Source organism: Danio aesculapii, chromosome 5 (genome assembly GCF_903798145.1).
Source record: "Danio aesculapii chromosome 5, fDanAes4.1, whole genome shotgun sequence".
Classification (NCBI taxonomy): domain Eukaryota; kingdom Metazoa; phylum Chordata; class Actinopteri; order Cypriniformes; family Danionidae; genus Danio; species Danio aesculapii.
Window position 1 is genome coordinate 55,020,686 of NC_079439.1, and position 20,797 is coordinate 55,041,482.

The window sequence follows — 20,797 nt, forward strand, 5'->3', positions numbered from 1 at the left end:
GTTTGTTTGATGTATTTGTGGTGGAGTTTATTTAAGCCTTTCTGAAATAATGAGTCTTACACAAATACTGTTTGCAGCACCCAAACACACACACACACACACACACACACACACACACACACACACACACACACACACACACACACACACACACACATAATAGCGTTTACTGACACCATGCGGCTGTCTGATTAAAGCGGTTAATAATTACATAGCGATTTTGCTGTTTTTATGACAAACATGCTCTGTTTTAAAAACATTTTAAACTTTAAAATCACAGAGAGTTGTAACAGATATTTGAATCCCGGTTTATTTTAGTAAAAATTTCTGTGGACATGTGTATACATGTTATTATGGAGACATGGTGCCTGTCAATCAATCGGTGGGCAGAGAAACCTGCACTCTTACATCACATTGCGGTGGGCCTCAAAATCACTGAGATTTGGGTCCTATTTTAATGTCAGGAAATTAAAAAAAAAGACTTGTTGAGTTTATATCACTCCATCCACAGAGCACACATTATTAATTATAATTCAGAATTAATTATAAAATACTTCTCACTTCTAAAGCCATCCACAATCTTGCTCCTCCATACCTTACTAATCTTGTTCATATTGCCACACATTCTCGAAATCTCAGGTTTTCTTCTTCCATTCACCTCACTGTTCCCTCTGTCTGCTTTGTCACCATAGGGAGCAGATCCTTCAGCCACTCTGCTCCTCAGCTTTGCAATTCACTTCCTCCTGATCTCTGTAATTTAGACTCTCTTTCACAATTTAAATCCAAACTCAAAACACATCTGTTTAGAACAGCTTATTCTCTTTAACCTGACTGCATTTTTAAAATTTGTATTGTATTCTATTGACTTTTATTGTGTTTTTATTTGAACTGATTGTTGTACGGTGACCTTAAGTGTCAAGAAAGGCACCTTTAAATAAAATGCATTATTATTATTATTATTATCATTATTATTATTATTATTACACATACACACAGTTCTGTCCAAACAGCTTACGAAAGTTAATTTTCATCATAATGTTCTCAGTTATAGCAACACACATTTTATTGTCAGTAATGGCAAAGGCATTGTAATGGGGAAAACAGTAACTCATTTGATTACTTGTTACTGAATAAAGTATCGCCGTTAGTATTTTAGTTAGTATTGCCTCCTTAATTTATAGCACCATTTATTTCCATCCCTGGACATGACTTGTGCTGTCTTTTAAACTTTTTACAGTAAAAGCAAGTAAAGTAGTAATAAGGTCAGTAAATGATTACAGAAGTCATTCAGTTATTGATGCATTTTGTAAATATAAAGTCAGTGTTTATACAGTTTTATACAGATATTTAAAAAAATAGGATACCCCTTGAAATTCTCATCTTCTCTGGATTTACTGAATTTGTGTTGAGTAAAATATTTAAATTAGTTTTATTATTTAATGGCCCGTTTCCACTGAGTGGTACGGTACTGTATGGTTCGGTATGCTTTTATGGCCGTTTCCACTGTCAAAAGGTACCTAAAAGCTAACCATACCGTGCCACTTTTTGGGTACCCTTTGCAAAAGATTCTACCCTGTGCCCTGAGTCAGTCTAAACCCAGAGCAGTTTCACTTTCTCGCTTGTGCATCTGCGTATATTTGAAATCACCAACTTGTATTATTTAAGTGCTTCTGTTATCCGATCCTGTCAGAAACGAATAAACGCGAGAGTGACGTGAGACAAAACAAAGGAGAAGCCGGAAAAATTCGCAAAATTATTTTTTTTTTAGCAAACATGAACAAACTGAAAATCTTTAACTATTATCATCACCTTTTGGACTATTATGAACTTGGAGTGATGGGATTACTTTCTAACAGAGGTTACATGTGCTGGTGAAGATTAAAGATACAGATGAGAGGTTTGCACTGACTGGCCTATATGTTGCGGAGACTATAAGGGTCTGTTTGTGTTCATATATGTTGTATTTATTTATTTATTTTGTGTAATCCCAGATGTTACAGTTGGCTATTTCGCATCATTCATCTGCAGTTCAGATCATGTTCATAGAAAGGTTAGTAATGAACATTTATACACAAGTATTTATGTGTTTAAAGCATCTGTTTTGGGAGAAGTGAACGACCCCTACAGCTTTACTGTAGACATTTTCTCGAGCGAGAATGACGTTGACTGAAATATCATTATTTAGAGCTTTTACTTCCAGAAAATGGCAGTTAATTATTGGTGAGTTTACCAAATAGTAAATACAAACATGGCTGAAAACATGGCATGTTTTTATTTATTTATTTAAATTTTTTTACAAAACTAATGCTTAATATGATGCTAAAGTGTTTTTTTAATCTGAAAGAAAAACACTACAAATCTAACTATAATATGAAGTGGTCTAGCTTTTTTTTTATGTAGCTGTATGTACACAACATCTATGGATTAATTAGTTAATTAAGTTAATAAGCAATGAAAATGATTTTGCTTGACACCTAAAATTGTTTAAGCAGCTGTGAAGAGGATGCGATGTCGAGTGTTGAATATTTTTTGGGACAGTCTGTCAGTCTAAGCCTGTACATGTACATACCGCTAACGGTGAAATGCTGCCTTGTTAATTAACCCAGTCCTGGCACTGTTCACGTCAGAAGATAATTGCCTTGGTTCCCCAGAGTTTCGTTGGTTTGTTCCAATTAACAGGTCAAGAACAGGTTCAAACAGCATCCAATTAAGCCTGAAGGGTTCAGTGGCCTATACTTCACTCTGGTGAAGCGGAAACATGGGACAGTTATCACATTTGCGTAATGGGACTGTAGAATGATGTGAAAGAGCAGAGGCTTGCAGTAGTACATTTTGCAGTAGTTTTGGTAGATATTTTGACTTTTCATGCAGCAAGAAATTGTCATATTATATTTCAAAATGTACATGTCATTTTGTGTAATCGTTTTTAAAAAGGTGTTAAAATTGTGAATGACTTGTAACCGAGATTAGTTACAGGATGAAAGTTGCATCCTTTACTGGCATACCTAAAATATTTAAGTTTAATAAAAAAGGGAACTTTAAGAAGATTGATCACAATTAAGTTCAAAGATAAAATAGTTTTAGTTGGTTCAATTTTTAATGGTAAACATTTATTAAATAATTGTATTTTGTTAAAAAAGAAACAATTGGTTAATTGGTTAATTCACTAAATTGGTTAATTCACTATTAAAACGTAAATTTTACTTTTAAAGAAGAGACACCTCCAAGCTAGGCTGAAGTTTGCCAGGGACAACCTAGAGAAAAATAATGAATACAGGAAACGTATTCATTGTTCGGATGAGAAGAAACTAGAGCTCTTTGGCCATAGAGATGTTGCCTATGTTTGAAAGAAGAAGGGAGAGGCGTTTAATGCAAAGAACACCATTCACACAGTGAAACATGGTAGTGGGAGTATAATGCTATGGAGATGTTTCAATGCATTTGGAATTAGGAATCTCATCAGGGTCAAAGAAAAAATGAAAAAAGGAAAACTACCAGAAGATTTTGAAAAGCAACCTTAGACAGTCTGCGACAAAACGTGATTTGTGTCGAAGTTTTGTATTCCAGCATGATATTGACCCAAAGCATCTTCTGGTGAAGAACTACCTCCAACAGACCAAAGTGAAAGTCCTTGACTGGTCTGCACAAAGCCCAGACCTGAATCCAATAGAAAATCTGTGGGGCACACTAAAGTCTAGAGTTTATGCTAGAAGACCAACAAATCTGAAAGAGCTTGAGAGATTTGCTGAGGAAGAATGGGCTAACACTCCTCAGGAGACATGCTTGAAATTTGTTGAGAGCTACAATAAACTACTGTGGCTGTTATCAAGCAAAAGGCATACACTATTCACTATTAACATCAGAGAGCTAATAATTTTGACCTCCAAGCTTATTTTATTTTTGATTATAATTGTGGCTTTTGTTTGTATAACAAACACTCCAAGCTTCCTGAATAAACTGTTATGTTTAAAAATGATGCGTTGAAACAAATCTTTAATCCACTTGGGTGTTATATAAAAAATAATGAAATATAATTTGTGTTTATACAGTTTAAGTCAGAATTATTAGCCCCCATAAATTATTTGAATCAGCTCCTCTGATTATGTTCATAAGTCTCATTTTAAATGTAATGAAAAGGTTATTAGCTAGTAAATAAAATAACATTTTTTCAAAAATATAGATAGGTAGACTTTCTTTTGCGTCAAAACCAACTAAATCCACTTGTGCTTTTTTTGCAAAAACCTTTAAATCCACCTATAGGGACAAGACATTGTAATTAATTTTTAAAAAATCACTAAAGATGCAATTAGAAAATTTTTGTCAAACATAAAACTCATAACACAAAACATCTAAAATTAATACATAAATCTGTCAGGTAAGTGGCGTTCACTAGGCTGTGGTGACCCCTTTTAAACCAGGGAATAAGCAGAAGGGAAATGAATTAATGAAATTTGTCAAGTAAGTGCATTAATCAATAACATTAAAACTGACATTAATCAAATTCTAAATAAATATTTATCTAAATAAAATCTTGTCATTTCTGATATTTGGGATTTTGATTTAATGCAAGTAGAGCAATGTAAACATCGCAAACTAAGCTTGTTAGATTCAAATAATGTAGTAGTGTTAAAACATTGTGGAACATCATTATCTGTGCATTGTCCATCAATGTAAAAAGCTTATCAGACGTATATGTAGCATGAAGTAATATAAATAATGTATAGTTTTACACATTATATTTTTCTTTTATAAAATTACTTACATTAGCAAATAAAGCACAGGGTAGGCCTACTGGGAAAAAATAGGATGTCTCTCTCAGACACTTTTAGAAGCTGTCATTCATTCATACATTCTCTCTAACCATACTCACGTTCTTGGTCTCTTTTTCGTCTCTTGTTTAGCCTCATAACATCCACGTGGGATAAAAGAACAGCATCTTAACTTTGTCATTCGTGAAATGGAGTTGCTGTTTAATGTATAGTAAATCGGACTCATTGAAAGTAGCGTCGCTGCGCAAAAACACATATGGATGAGTGCTACACTTCCGACTACAGTGGGTTTTCTTTTTAATGCACCGAGTTTAGGGGTAAGGGACATTTTCATTTGCCATTCACTGACAGTCGGACAGGTTTATGCAGTTCATCAAACTCCATCTTTTAAAAATTAAAGTCGGAAGCGGAATAAAACGCTCTCCTCATAAAAGCCGGCGTATCAGCGTGTATATGTGTGTGTATAAATATATATATATATATAAATGTATATATATATATATATATATATATATATATATATATATATATATGTATGTATGTATGTATGTATGTATGTATGTATGTATGTATGTATGTATGTATGTATGTATGTATGTATGTATGTATGTATGTATGTATGTATGTATGTATGTATGTATGTATATATGTATGTATATATGTATGTATATATGTATGTATGTATGTATGTATATATGTATGTATATATGTATGTATATATGTATGTATATATGTATATATATGTACATTGCAGAAAGCACATTTATAAAAGTGCTGCTGACTAGAAATTCTTACCAGATATCAGTAACAACCTAAGTAATCAAAGAAAACATATACTGAACTACTGGAATGTATTTCATACTTTTTGAAGGCTTTTTTGATAATAACGCCTTAAAGATGCCTCTTCTATGAAGTATAAAGTATCGCATGCAAAGGTAGAAGACTGTATATTTTCTTTATGCACCAGTGGTCAGGGAGTATTTTAGTTTTGTTTCGCCAGTGATTAAATGCATCTATTAAATGGCACTTAAGCTTGGGAAGCACTATTCCCCCTTTTTTGGTTGGGAGGGAGACCAAAATGTTGTGCTATGCAAAAAGTAATGTAACTTAAAGACTTAATACCTTTTAAAGTTAAAAGTTAAATCCTTTTTGTTCAAAAAAGAAGTTTTATCTAAAATGCAAAAGTCTTTCTAGAAGTTTTGTACTGCCGGCTGACCTTTATTGTGTTTATAGGTGTGTTCAGCTTGAGCTTTCACACCAGTCAGACTGATTCACTGCAGAAACTGCTTACTGCTAATGTGACCAGGTGCTTTTATAAACATACTTTATAATCTATGAACATATTAGTCAGTGTAAAACTAGCTAAAATGTGTAAAAACTACTCTTTATTATTCATTTTCATAGAAAACAGTATGATTGCAACTGCAATCAAATCATCTGATAAATGTAATTGCACTTGACTCAGAAGCCCTCAAAACGGAAATTGGACTGTGCAGCTCAAGCATCATTTCTTGAATGAAATCTACTTACAAAAACTCTGAATAAAATTCATGTATTCGGAATGTATGTATGTTAAAATGCAAAAAAAGAGAAAGATGAAAGTAACAAATACAATGGAGGCACCATTTTGTTGCTGTGGCTCACAGCAAAGCAGACTAGAGATACCATCTGTGCTTTCCGTCAAGCGTGGCCAAGAGCTGCGCTATTAGTCCAGCTAAAGCTTCACTGTGGCGTTTTATTCAATTTAAACGTAGGATAAAGCTCCTTATCAGGATAATGGGAATGATTTTCAGGTTAGCTGTTAACAAAGGATAATTCTGTGATCTGGAGATCTGTGCATGTGACCTATAATGGCTGGAACATTAATTGATTTATATCTTGCTCAATACCATTGCAGTAGGCTTGGTTTCCTACTAAACAATGAAAAAAAGAAAAGAAAAATCCAAATGTTAACACTGTTTAATACAGCAGCAGCTAAAGGTCAAGAGACTTGCTTTAAAAACATACCCTAGAGGTTTGTTTAACTCTGCCTGGACATGCGCTATAGGTGAACTGGAGGAACTAAATTGGCTGTAGCTTATGAGTTTGTGTGTGAATGTGAGATGTATATGGGTGTTTACCAGTAATGAGTTGCAGCTGGAAGGGCATCCGCTGTGTCAAACATATGCCGGAATAGTTGGTGGTTCATTCCGCTGTGGATAAGGGACTAAGCCGAAGGAAAATTAATTAATCCTCATGAAAGATGATCTACACTTAATATTTTAATGATTTTGTGGTCCAGGGTGACATACAGTTCGGTAACGTCATTGACATTGAACACAACATAATTTTTATCAAAGTTTAAAAAGTCTTGTAGTTACACCAAGTAAAATTAGGGTTTTTCCAATGAGCATTTCATTGAGTACATATAAAGGGTTAAGCCATGTGATCATTGTGTAGTGGTTCATCTTTGATTGTAGAGCTTCTGTAGCCTTAAAAAAGCTAACTAATCAGTACTCAAACACTGGTTAGTCTCACATTCAATGCAGTTTGTATAGTGTTTGCAGACCACTTTGATTATCGCCTGCCTGGCTCTCTCATTAGGCTAGATATAAGTTAGTCTTATCTATAATGCTGACTGTGGCCTCTGCAATAAAGCTTAACTGCCGAAGAACCTTTCCAACACTGCAGTTACAAATAGCTTTAAGCAGATTTTAGTTGAAAATCATTTCAAATTGTGACAATCTTAATGGCTTGGTCAGAGTCGAAGGGATAGAATGATTCATTTCAAATTGATGATTCATTTAGAACCTTCAAATCATTTTGAAATCAGATTAAAGCCTGGTTTATACTTCTGCATCAAGTGATCGACGTGACCCACGGCTCATGCCTTGCGTGTTGCCATGCATTTATACTTCTGCGTGCTATTTGTGTTGCTCTGCAATAACACTTCCATAACTCTAGTTGTAAGCAGTTTTTTATGTTCCTCTGTGTCGTGTTTCTTCGCTGGTGTTTTGTTTTTTCTGAACGCTACCTTAATGTACAAGTAGCCGAATCTGACCAATCATAGAGCTTTCGCTACGTGTAGTTGCACCATGTAGTTACATTTTTTGAGAGGTGCGCCTCGGCCATGGCGAGAGGTATGCAACCGCGTGAAGGCTGTGCCGGAGCAAGCGCTTGACGCAGAAGTATAAATCAGCCTTAATTCAGAAATGAAAAACAACACAAATAAAATAGATTTTTTTCTTTTTGGTACAAAATATAAAAACAAAAACCAAGACAATTGTTGTACTTAAGATGTAACTTACTTAACATTGTCGTTTTTTTTTTATTCTCTTGAACTCTTTCATAAAATTATCATCATGTTAGCATTCATGCTACTGTTATGATATTTGACTAAACTACATTACTTAATGTAATATCTTAAAAATGCTAAACAATAACAACAATAAAAAACATTCAGGGACTATTTCTTTTATAATTTTCATTCATTTTGTTTAGTAATTAATGAATTGTTTGGTTATTCTGCTCTACTGAATAAATGCATATGGTGTTATGGATGTTTTGGTCACGAGCGCGCATGTCCATTGGAAATAACAGACTTAGACTTTACTTAGAAAAAAAATGCGTGGGAGAAAAAAAACAGTGATAGGAAAATACATATTTTTTAATTTTTGCATTCGCAAAGATGTTTTGCGTTATCTCGCAAAACTTTTTTTCCACAAACACTTCCTGTTCACTTCATACATGTCAGCCCTCCCGTTTTTGCCGGGATTCTCCTGTATTTTACCATTCTCTATCATCATATTAAGTATTTTCCTATATTTCTTGTGTATTTTCAAAGCACGCTGAAATAAATATAAAAATGTCTGCATTCACTTTCTTTCCATTAAAGCTGTGCGTCGATCATTGCCCTTCTTATGCAACCCATGAATTAGCGAATGCATGTATACGGACACACTCCATATGATAAACTGATCCCAGATCAGCTTCTGTACACGCCATGAACAGGAAGTGTTTGTGAAAAAACTATTTTGCGAGATAACGCAAAACATCTTTGCGAGGGAACGCAAAAACTCATATCTTAAAACTTATTTTCCTATCACTGTTTTTTTTTCTTCCACGCATTTTGTTTCCCACCATCACATCCGTTCCAGGTCTCTGCAGTTTCTTACTCATTTTGCTGGTGCTCAAGTGACCGAGAACGGTGATTTTTCAAAATAAAAGATCGTTCAGACTCAGATTACAAATAAAATGGAAATAATTAATGATTTCTTGTGCGGCCCGGTACCAATTGATCTACAGACCAGTACTGGAGTTCCGCAGCCCAGTGGTTGAGAACCACTGGTCTAATCCATATCCAGAAAAACACCCTCTTTCACTTCTAAGTTACAGAGGGTGTAATTCACGATTTGTGTGAGCCATGGATATCCCTGCATCTCAATGTGCACATCCACCTTTCTGATCTAAATAGTTTATAAAAGTTTTAATATTCAATCATTTAGAGTGGAAAGTATACACATTAATGCGCCGGCACTGTTATGTTATCAAGCATCCTTCACTTACAGCCAACAATAATACATGTTTCTGGCACAAGCATCTTGTTGTCATGTTTCATTTACATTTTTACTGGTTTTCTTCAACAAAACTAGCATGAGCCTAGTATTTAGTGCAAGTTGATGCTACTTTGCCTTATGGTCAGTGTAGTAAGGGACTGTATTATAATCAGTAACGTTACTTGTTGAGCATATAAATCAAAATCTGGCCTATGAAATGTTATGCCTTTATGCTTTATTTTATTTGTTCGATCGTTACTACACCTATACGCAGCGCAAAAGTCCAGCATATTCAGATTGGCTTTAGTCTTGATTTAGTGCGGTTGAATGACTTTTGTCTTGGGAGCACTGTACCAATATGTCGGCGGTATTGATGCATGTACAGGGCCTGTATGTGCTATCTAATGTATAAATATCTATGGCTATTGAGCTGGTCTAAGGCGGTTCATTGCTAGTCATGTCCTGGTTTTTGCTGGATCTTTTGCTGGGCTTATGCTGGTCCTAAGATGGTCTTAAAACAGTAAAAAACAGCTCATGACAAGCAAGAACAAACCAGCTTAAACCAGCTCATGACCAGCAAGAACTCATTGCCATCTGTCAACCTATAAGCAGCATATAAGCTTAATAAAACAGTCAATGTTTTTGGAGTTTCAGTACGTGTTTTTGTTGCAAAGTGAGAGACACACTGAATACTATCAGTTTGCACATTGTTAAAACAATTATGATATTATCATAGATTATTAATATCAAACAAACCTTTTTCGGTCCCATGCATTGTATCTCTGTGTTAAAGAATGTTCATACAGAAAGTCAGGTTCAGAATGACATGGACTTGATTAAATTATGAAAGCATTTAAACTTTAAATTGTTGCCAGGATTTATTTGTTTACTAATTTGAGTTTTGTTCAACTGGGATTGCTTCTGACAGAATGGGAGCATCTGATAACATCTCCAGAGGCAGAAGCACCTTTATGGAGGAGCTTGTGGAAACGTCAGAAATTTTGTCTTGTGCCACATCCCGTTCCCTGGTCATCCTGGATGAGTTGGGTCGAGGCACCAGCACTCACGACGGCATTGCCATCGCCTATGCCACGCTGGAGTTCTTCATCAGAGAGGTTAGAAAGACTTGTTTGGCACCAACACCTGAAGTGTAAAACTTCAATTGTGGCATTTTCATGACAGATTATTAGTATTAAATAGGTCCATCCTCAATTACTTGTATTACAGTACTATTAGAGTGATATTCCTTGTGCTTCAGCGTGTGATTAGATGCTACATAGTCAACTGTGAGTTTAGTAAGTTTTTAGTTCCCAGGTCACTCCTATATCCTTAAGTCGATAGGTCACATAAAAAGGAAAATTCTGTCATTTACCCACTCTTCAACCTGTTTGTTTTTGTTCTGTTAAACACAAAATAAGTTTTTTTGAAAAGTGAAAACTGTAACTATTGATTTCTGATTATGAAAATCAAGGGTTACAGTGTTTCTAACATGTTTAAAAATCTCTACTTTTGTGTTCAACAGAAAAAGGAAACTCATAAAGGTATGAATCCACTTGAGGGGGATAGTATGTTTTCATTTTTGGATGAATTTAACCCAGTGTTTCATGGGAGGTCAAGCCCAACAATCTGCTGATATTTTGCTGGTTTGAGAATATCAGCATCAGTGTTACTTATGTTTTGAGTCAGAGCTTGTCAGTATATAGAGGACATTTGGTTTATGTATCTTAAATCAGTGCACACTGTAGGATTTATAATACAGATGCCTATTCGACTATATGAATGTATTCTCAGCTATAAGTTTAACAAGACAAACTCAGTTTATTAATTAATGCCAGACTTGTATGGACGTACACAAAAAATGCACAGAGAAAAGTCTGGGAAATTTGTTACATCTTTTTTTTTATATGAAATTTAGAAATCATGGATTTGAATAAAAAATGTGCAATCATTACAGTTAGACACAATTAGAATATGTCACAGTTCAAGGTGCCATAGAGTCTGATAACATGTTGAGCTCTGATAACAGAGTTTCTGAGTTGTGGATGAAATCTAGGCTGATTTATAATTATAACCGTCACTAATTGTGACATAAGGTTCTGTACTCTTATTGCTTCTTGATTTGACATTCATTGTAGGACAAGCCACACTGTGTTTTGAGACACTGGCAGAATTTCATCAGAATGCTGTACAAATCACCAGATTTTGTCCTATGATGAAAGAAATCTTTTAAGATATGCAAAACCTGAATCCTTTTCATGTGGGCAAAAGCCTGACTTTTTAAGTAGCAGAGACTACTTACAATTAATGCTCATGTGTTTGAGTAAAGCATTAATCATTATTTCATTACGCAGATTACACTCAAAAACATATTTTTGCTTCTTGTTCAAACTACTTATTTAAAGTAAGTTGAGATCACAGTTCTTGAGGTTTTTTGAGAACAGCTTAATTTTTTTAAGTTCAATCCACTTAAATCTGTTAAGTCAACTTAATAAATTTTTGTTGGGACAACATGAATTGAGAAATTGTGTGGAACTCTGCAATTTTTACAGTGTACTGATGATATTTCTTTCACATTTTAAATTAAAATGTTGTCATTTAGATTCTCTGGAGGACCACCAGCACTGCATGTTTTGGATGTCTCCTTTGTCTGTCACATCCATTACAACTCTTTCAGTCTTTGCTAATGTGCTGATGATCTGAATCTGGTGTTTTTCGTTAAGGAGACATAGAAAATATGCAGAGCTGGTGGTCCTCCAGGAACATGGTTGAGAAACACTGATTTGGAGCATTTGTTCTTGCATAAAATTTAGTTTATCTTTATTTTTTCTTCATTCTTTCTTTTTCATTTTGGGTTTATATTCAGAATTGTTTTTTAAATGTAGCTGCGACTCTCACTGATAGGACATTAAAAGGAAGGTGTCAATACCTTAATATTTAGTGGATACTTTGAAACTCCAGTGTGCATTAGTAAATTGCAGATATGAAAGGTTGCTTACAGTCACAAGAGAACTTCCACAGTATATGATAAAATATTTACCATCAGTTCATGAAGGTTTTTTCTTTCTCTACTCCCGAAAAACTCACATGACTGGAATCACAAGATCCAAAATGACACCTACAGTAGTTAAAAGTGTGAACATCATTAAACATTCACAGTTTTAATAACAGTTCTGTGGCACCTGGCAGCATTTGAAAATATGACGCGCAATATGTCACAGTAGGTGCAATTCTGAAAGTAATTAAAAACTGTTTTTCTTCCAACTGCTACGAGGTCAAAAAATCTGTTACTGAGTGGCGAGACTTAATGGTTTATACTCTAAAGCAAAGCAAACCATCTGGGGAAACGTCGGACTCAGGGGTGCTTAAACCCCCCAGACACATAAAAAAATATCTCATACCAGTCCATCCATTGGGACACGGTTCAAATAGAGTCTCCCTGCTTATCTCCTGTGGGACACGCTTGTTTAAAGCTGCTGTGTGTCGTTTTAGTTGTTCTCTTGAAGTTAACCATTGGTAGACTGTGTATTTTTTGTTGATTTTTCTGTATTTTTGAATATCAAATACAGTATTGATTGATTAAATGAAAGCTAAGAGTCTGTTTGGAAAGTAAAGTGAGAAGAAACCTGCATTTGAAAACAATTCTGTATTAAGTAGTTTTTAGGTAGAACATTAGGTAGTCCATTTTTTAATTAGTTATTTTGGTTACTACAATAATCTTAATCTTTGTTAACATTAATAAAAAGCATTAGTGTTCATTCATTTTTGTTTATTTTAGCTTAGGTGAATATGAACTGATACAGCTTGATTAATAAGGGCTATTTGGGTTTTCTGTTTTGTTTATTTTAATTTTATTTTTTATTTGTATTTTTTTTTAAATTTACAGCCAGCATTTTTAATAATTTTCTCCTAAATTTGACACCCCTTGGGATATTCTCTGCTAAGAATATATGACAGTATTATATATCAAAATAAAGAAGGCCTCTGCTTTTAAAGAAAAAGAGCTTTTAATTCTATCTTTGTGTCCATGTTCTGTCTTCTATTGAATGCATTGAAAAATGCATTTTTTCTAATACACACACACACACACACACACACACACACACACACACACACACACACAAACATTTTTTGTATTTGTGTGCTTCTTTTTTATGCTTGTTTGTGGTTTACATCCACACGTGAACACATCAGACAAACAAACACACACGTGTGTGTGTGCGCGTGCGTGCGTGCGTGTGTGTGTGCGCATGCATGTGCCTGAGTGTGTTTTTGTGTGTTCATGTTTATAAAGCACACAAATACACATGTATCCTATTCAATCCCAGGAGACCTATAAATCAGGTGGTCTTTGATCGTTGGTTTGACATGTTCACAGACAGCCGCTTAGTGCCTGTTGCGATCAGATTTTTCCTCCGATGAAGTTCTGGCAGTGTCAGATTTCAGTCACTTTCCTGCAGTGTGACAACAGCTGCTATGAGCGTCAATCCAAGAACCAATAGGAGCTCCGAATCTGATGACGTAATCCATGCAACAGTTCAAATGACCATGTTGATGAGGACGTTACACGAGAACACAAGGACGCAACAACGCATATTGAAAAACAGCCATACAAAATGTGCAGGGCGGGAGGTCCAGAGGACCAGAATTGAGAACCACTGCCTCACTGTAATACACCTAAAAACTCATCAATGGCAGGGAAATGTTGTCTCTTAAACCATTCAACATGCTCAATATTTGCGATTCGTGATCAGAGTTCCACCAATGTCCTTCCAAGCAGATTAAGTTATTCTTAACACACCTCACACCACAGGAAATCTGAAAAGGTCATCCTTAGAACCAACAAGATAATCAGGACATTCCAATGATTAAAAGAAGGGGAGAAACTGACTCAAAATCAGTCGACTGACCCTCTTTTTCATACCTAGATGCATTCTAGAGTTTAGTACCCAACACTACTAGACACATCAGACTTCAACGATTCTGGGTTGGCTTCAGTGGTGTAAAGTAACAAGCTACAAATACTCAGATTATTGTAGTTGTAGTTATTGGGTAGTTTTTCCTCAGGAATTGTAATTTACTAAGTAGTTTTACAAATGTGTACATTTTTGTGTACATTTTTAGTGCTGTATTGGTACTTTTTTATTTATTTATTTATTTTTTTTTTTATTTATTTGACATGGACATCACAATTACACTGGACAACCAAATGCATTTGTTTACGTGTTTTAGCAAACTTGGTAATTCTCAACACCTGTCCACAGAAGGCTTGACCAAATTTACAAAATGAAACTATAATAAAAAACATATACACAGCATTATAAATCTTTGCGTAAAATTACTGGAGCAAAAGCAAAGGCGACATAATCCAACAAACTAACAGTAGACTATTTGTGCAAACACTGCTGTTTTGCCTTTAACCACTTTTTTAGAACACTACTAAAAATATTTAGGTTACTTTCTAATTTTAAGCTAACAGGTAAATCATTCCACAGTTTGGCTCCCTTTACAGAGAAGACAGATTGACCAAATGAGGTCTTACACTTTGGCACTAGACAGTCACCATTAGCAGTTGCCTGCGTGACTCTGTGAGAGGTTTGATGCCTACTGATTAGATCAGAAAACAGGATTGGAACATGATTATTTAAACATTTAAAAACCAATTTAAGACTACTTTTACACTACTTTCCTTCAACATGCAGTCACTACTTTATTTTTTCTTGTCTATGGGGATTAGAAAAATCAGTCCTGTGATTCCTGTCCAACCAAATTGCACATAGAAGGTAAATCGCATTATAATGAACTACCTCAAGACATGTGCACTTTATAATTGCAGCAAACTGTTTGGAGGAATTAATAGTGTCCAAGAAGATATCCAAAATCTTTACACGCGTTCACCCAGAGACAGTTTAGATGCATGTCACGGATGAGAAGATAATGGATGTTTACTGTATGATGACTGAAATGGCCTTAAACACCCAGGCACAAGACAACATGACATCAGATTGATGTTGTACCCCAGTGTTGTGGGGATGTTGCATTTTGTTTGGAAATGAAAATCAGGTGATGTCAGAACTTAATGTCAGGCCAATGCCAATGTCCAACATCCAACCGAATATCAACGTCTAACGATGTTACAAGTTGATGTTGTGTGGATGTTACCACTGTGACGTCTATCAGATGTTGGATTTTAGTTGCCATACCTGATGAATAAACATCAGTATTTGACGTCAATGTGACGTTGGTTTAAGATGTTGGCTCAACATTGGATTTTGGTCACTTTCTAACACAAGCTTAAATCAACTAAATTTAAACGACCTTTGACGTCGTTATTGTACATTAAAATGATGTTGTGTGCCTGCTGGGCAATAACTACAGTAAATGCAGTACAGAATGTTACGTTTACATTTAGTTTTTTACAGCGCAATACTGCGTAATACTCCTCTTGAGTACTTTTGAAAGGTCTACTTTTTACTCATACTTTGAGTAATATTTATAACAGATACTTTTACTGTACTTGCACTACATTTTAGGCCAGTAATAGTACTTTTACTTGAGTATGATTTTTCAGTACTTTTTCCACCACTGGGTGGCTTCATTTTGCTAGAATTGAAGAATAGAATAAATAAATGGAGACGTAGGGGATTATAAAGATAGTCCGTAACTTGATTTTGAATGCGATTTTGAAACTTTTCATTTTTGTAAAGAACGAGCACAGAATCTGAACAAGGATGAATATTTCTAGCGTGCATGTGTTGGATATCTGTATCTGCGCACACCATTAAATGGTGTGTAGTTGTTTGACTGTATTTTCAAAAAAATATACTTTGCCTGTTATGTTTTAAACAATTAAAACATGTTAATTTAGCATTTATACTACTTTAGCTTAGTCTTTCTTAGCATGGTCCGCAGGTGTATATTTAGCAGCAAATCATTCTCGATATATCTCACGTCACATAAATGTGAACACCAAAAATTGCTGCAAAGTTAAAAGAGATGGCACTAGTGAAATCACAGCGTGTGTGTGTGTGGCAAATTAAATGTGCTAATGAGTTTGCTGTTGCTCATATTGAAGGTAAACGTCACTTTAGATGCTGTGCTGGTGCTTGGGCTGTCAGAAGGTGGGCTCCACTGGGTGTTGCATAATGCTATGTGTCTCTGTGGCATTGGCTCAGGTGCAAGATCTATCACTCTTTCTTTTTCTATTTTTCTATTTTGCTCTGTTTCTCCCACCACAGGTCTCTCCTCTTGTACTGATACTGCCTCAGGCTTGAGTTATTTATTTATTGGCACATGGACAGGGTTGTTCGCCAGAACTCTGCTGTGAGAAATCAACAGCTAAGGCATTGTTGCTTTAGTCTTATCCTAAGATTGTTTTCACATCATTTACCCTTTTTTTCCTTTTGCTCGGGGCTCTGATATACTTACAGCTGTTCTTTTTCATTTCTGTTTAGGGGTAAACAAACAGTTTGACACAGCTTTACATTTTTACACTGTGGATGCAATTTTCAGAACATCCCTAAAGCAGCATAGCAAATGTCTAGTGAATATTAAATTGAATTGTATTAAATTTACTGCATGCGCAGTACTCTTGAATGCGCTGATGATGTATCTATCTGCGCAAACAGTGTACTCCGAAACGCAAATCTGCATATGTTAAGGGGCCGATCACACCAAACTTTTACGTTCCAAAAACACGAGGCGCACCACACTGCCGCTTTTGTTGATGTGAGCTGGAAAAATATTATATGCTATTCTTTCTATGCTAATGAAGGACTACTGAGACACTCCAAGCATGGGATGGGTCCTCCTGCCAAGGCAGAGTTCACAACAGCTCCAATACAGTTCTCTGCCATTTGCTTACAGTAACCATGTGCTTTTCACTATACACAATTCATCTGTTCGTGATCTTCTTTCATAAAACTTTGTCATGTTTGGTGTCATTTGACAGTCTATGACTTAAGCGTTGTAGGAATGAAATCAACAGTGACATTGTTTAATTGTATTTCAATATGCAATATATTTACAATTGTTGAGTCATGGTCTGGGGAGGGTATGTTAATGTACTTCTCCCACACTTTAAGTCCTCAACTTTCCTTTCATGTTCAGCTGATTTTAGGGCTTGGTTTTCACTCACGTTTGACAATGCTTTGCCCAGGGTATAATAAGGAAAGTTAACTGTTGATCGGGGTGAATAGTTTTTACTCTGCTTCTCCCGCACACCAGTGCATAGCCTCATATGCTAACAAAGGCAGTTTCACTCTCTTTGTTACACAGCAGTTCATATGTTACAGCTGTTTCTTTGTACAATATGTTAGTTTGTTTCATTCTACTGTCTGTATATTTAAACGTGTAACTTAATAAACAACTTTGCTTGCTTTTAAGGCGTTGAGATTCTTTCTCTTTATCAATGATGATAACAGCTTTAATGGCGTCAGAATAATTACAATGGAGTCAGATAAATAATTGATTTAAACAGTCCATCCTTCAACTGCTTTTTGCTTGATTATTGGTTCAGAATAGCCGCGTAAGCCAAGCCTTACATTGACAAGAAAAAAAAGAAGCGCGGTTCGTTTTTTGTCACTACGCAACGACTGAATCAGCGGTGTGTTGTGCGCGAATGTTGCTGTTGATATTGTTATAAGTGTAGTATTTGATAATATTGCGATATTCAAGATTTGTAAAGTCATCTTGAATCAAGTCTCTCCTCCATCTTAAAAGTCCATGTAGTCGTCTTGACAAAACAAACACTGCTGTCACTTCAATGGAAACCCCGCCTCTGCTTTCATTTGATTGGAGATTGAGATTGACGTAACACGATTTTTTCTGCTCAGAGTTGACTTTTTTAAAACTGTGAGCGCGCAGCTCACAACGGCAAAGCGCGAGGGGCAGCAGGCGGCTAAAACATGAGCACTTAACGTAAAACACTCATGGCCGTTAGTAAACCATTCAAAAGATGCGCCTCTCAACGCAAAAAGCGCGTTCAGTATCAGCCCCTAATGTGACCATTTTTTATTGAACAAACTTTTTTTATGCTCTACACCTTACTCCTTACTTTAATCATTGATGGCATGGTGGCTCAGTGGTTAGCACTGTCACCTCACAGCAAGAAGGTTGCTGGTTCGAGTCCTGGCTGGGCCAGTTGGCATTTCTGTGTGGAGTTGGTTTCCTCACAGTTCAAACACGTGCTATAAGTGAATTGAATAAACTAACCTGGCTGTAGTGTATGACTTTGTAGTGTATGTGTGTGTGAATGAGTGTGTATGGGTTTTTCTCAGCATGTTGCAGAGTTGTGGCTGGAAGGGCATCCATCCGTTTGGTATGAAACTGTATCTACAATATCCCTCTCTTCGTAAATGTTTATGGAACATCAATATGTTCTTATTGGGTGTGATTGTGCCACGTCATGATACATGTTCACTTTTAGTAAGATGAGACAAATTACTTGAGACATTACTGACAAATTCCTGAGGGGAAACGTGCGTCACGTCTGGTTAGGACACAGTGTCAGACAGCACAGCCATGGGCCTTTAACTGGCCATCTGATGAGCATTGCTCACCGAATTGGCATGAGCTGTTTGTTTCAAAGCTGTTGATGCATTATGGAAAACAAAATGACTGTATTTAAATGCGTGATGGTGCTTTTTGAGGCAAGCATCATTATTACTATTATCCATTTGGGTGCTTTTTCAGATGGTTTCAGATACCTTTTGTTCAAAACAGAAGTTCTGTTTATTTTGGTGGAAACGTTGCCTTTTCTTTCTTTCTTTCTTTCTTTCTTTCTTTCTTTCTTTCTTTCTTTCTTTTTTTACCTTATGAACATAATTACTATTTGATTTAGGCCCAATACCAATTATATATTTTTCCCGTATCCTTTCCCCCACCTCTTCCGCATGGCTTTTGAAACAAAGTGTTAAGGGGAAGGCCTTCAAAATTTACCCCTATGAAATGGGACAGCACTACAACACCTACCGTACACATGTCATCATGTCATTGTGAGCTTATACTTCATATGAGATCGATGATGTTGACTGCTGTAGTTATTCTAATTGCGTTATTTTTTGGCATTTATCTTCAGGTGACTCTTCAGGTGAATGATATCATATTATCATAATGATATAATGTGGCAGTAAGCTCATAACTGTACTGTGGATTTACACCATGGCCATATTCATCTATGTGAACCCGAGAAAACAAAAATACTGTTATACCAGACACTGTAAAAAGGTCATTCACAGCCACTAGACTTTTCTGACAGGGGATTTGGGGTGTCATCGAGTGTCAGATGTGAAAGTATGTTGTGGGACAAAACATGAACGCCATTATGAATGCATTAAAGGGCACCTATGGTGAAAAATCTACTGTTCAAGCTGTTTGGATAGACATATGTGTTGATATAGTGTATAGACCGTCCTATTGGGATGATAAAAACGCACCCAGTGCATGTGTGTAATGATTTACAGCGATTCACATCAGCTTTATCAGCACAGCCGCGTGTCAGACCAATTATAAAAGAAGACGCTTCAATCCCGGTTTGTGGACGTTAAATCAGGTATATTTTATGCAATAACATAACAGATATTCATACAGTAGTGGAAATTAAACTATATCCTGTCACATTTGCGTGCAAAAAGAGTGCAAACCTAATCGCGCGCACTGTCTGTGTGTGTGTGTGTGTGTGTGTGTCTATGCTGTGTATCTGTGCGTGTGTATCTGTGTGTGTGCGTGAACTTTGTAACGGCGTTGTGTGTGACTCATCGTTGCAACTCAACACAACAAATGCATCAAATACTCATTAGTAAAGTTCTTACTGTAGTATTTCTCACAAACGTTACATGAGATCTGCTTCCTTTAAGTGTGTCTGTTGTCTGAATCAGCCGAGGGAGGAGATTAAGGCACGCAGAAAGGCACGTAGAAACAGTGGGCGGCGAGGACTAGCCTTAAAGGCGCAGTACAACAAAACTGCTATCTGATGCAAAAAGGTATAAAAGAGAAATTTAAAATAAAAAAATCTGATGGGTGTTTTGAGCTGAAACTTTACAGACACATTCTGGAGACACAAAAGGCTTATATTAAATCTGAAAAATGGGGTAGCTTTGGTGCCCTTTAAAACATATGCTTGTTTATTGTAAAAAAGGCCAAAAAATACTAATACTAAAAAAATCCTGACTTCCGTGTGCAGCCATGCTGCCGTTGTAGATGGTGTATTCTGGGAAATTTTCATACCCCTTGGTTTCATGTGTAGTCATGCAAAATCTTCTTTTCAGGGGCTATCTAGCCCTTGCCCTTAACCCTACGCGTTCAAACTATGGACACCCCTAGCCCTTCACATGAATGCACAAAATGAGGTGTAGGGAAAAGAGAAAGGCTGAAGAGGAGAATTGGGATTGGGACTTAATGTGTCTTAGTTGCATAAAAGATATTTCTTAAAAAAAAAAGAAAGTAAACCCTACCATATGTAGATAGTCATCCACCGAAAATACACTAGCACTTCAA

The 20,797-nt window shown here is 35.9% G+C and overlaps 1 protein-coding gene across 1 annotated transcript in view; it reads left to right on the forward strand.

Moving 5' to 3' along the window:
• LOC130229603 (DNA mismatch repair protein Msh3-like) overlaps positions 1-20,797 on the forward strand; it is a 160,911-nt gene that overhangs the window by 97,079 nt on the left and 43,035 nt on the right. Inside the window, 1 exon segment of the mRNA XM_056458491.1 lies at positions 10,233-10,419. Coding sequence (XP_056314466.1) covers positions 10,233-10,419 — 187 coding nt within the window.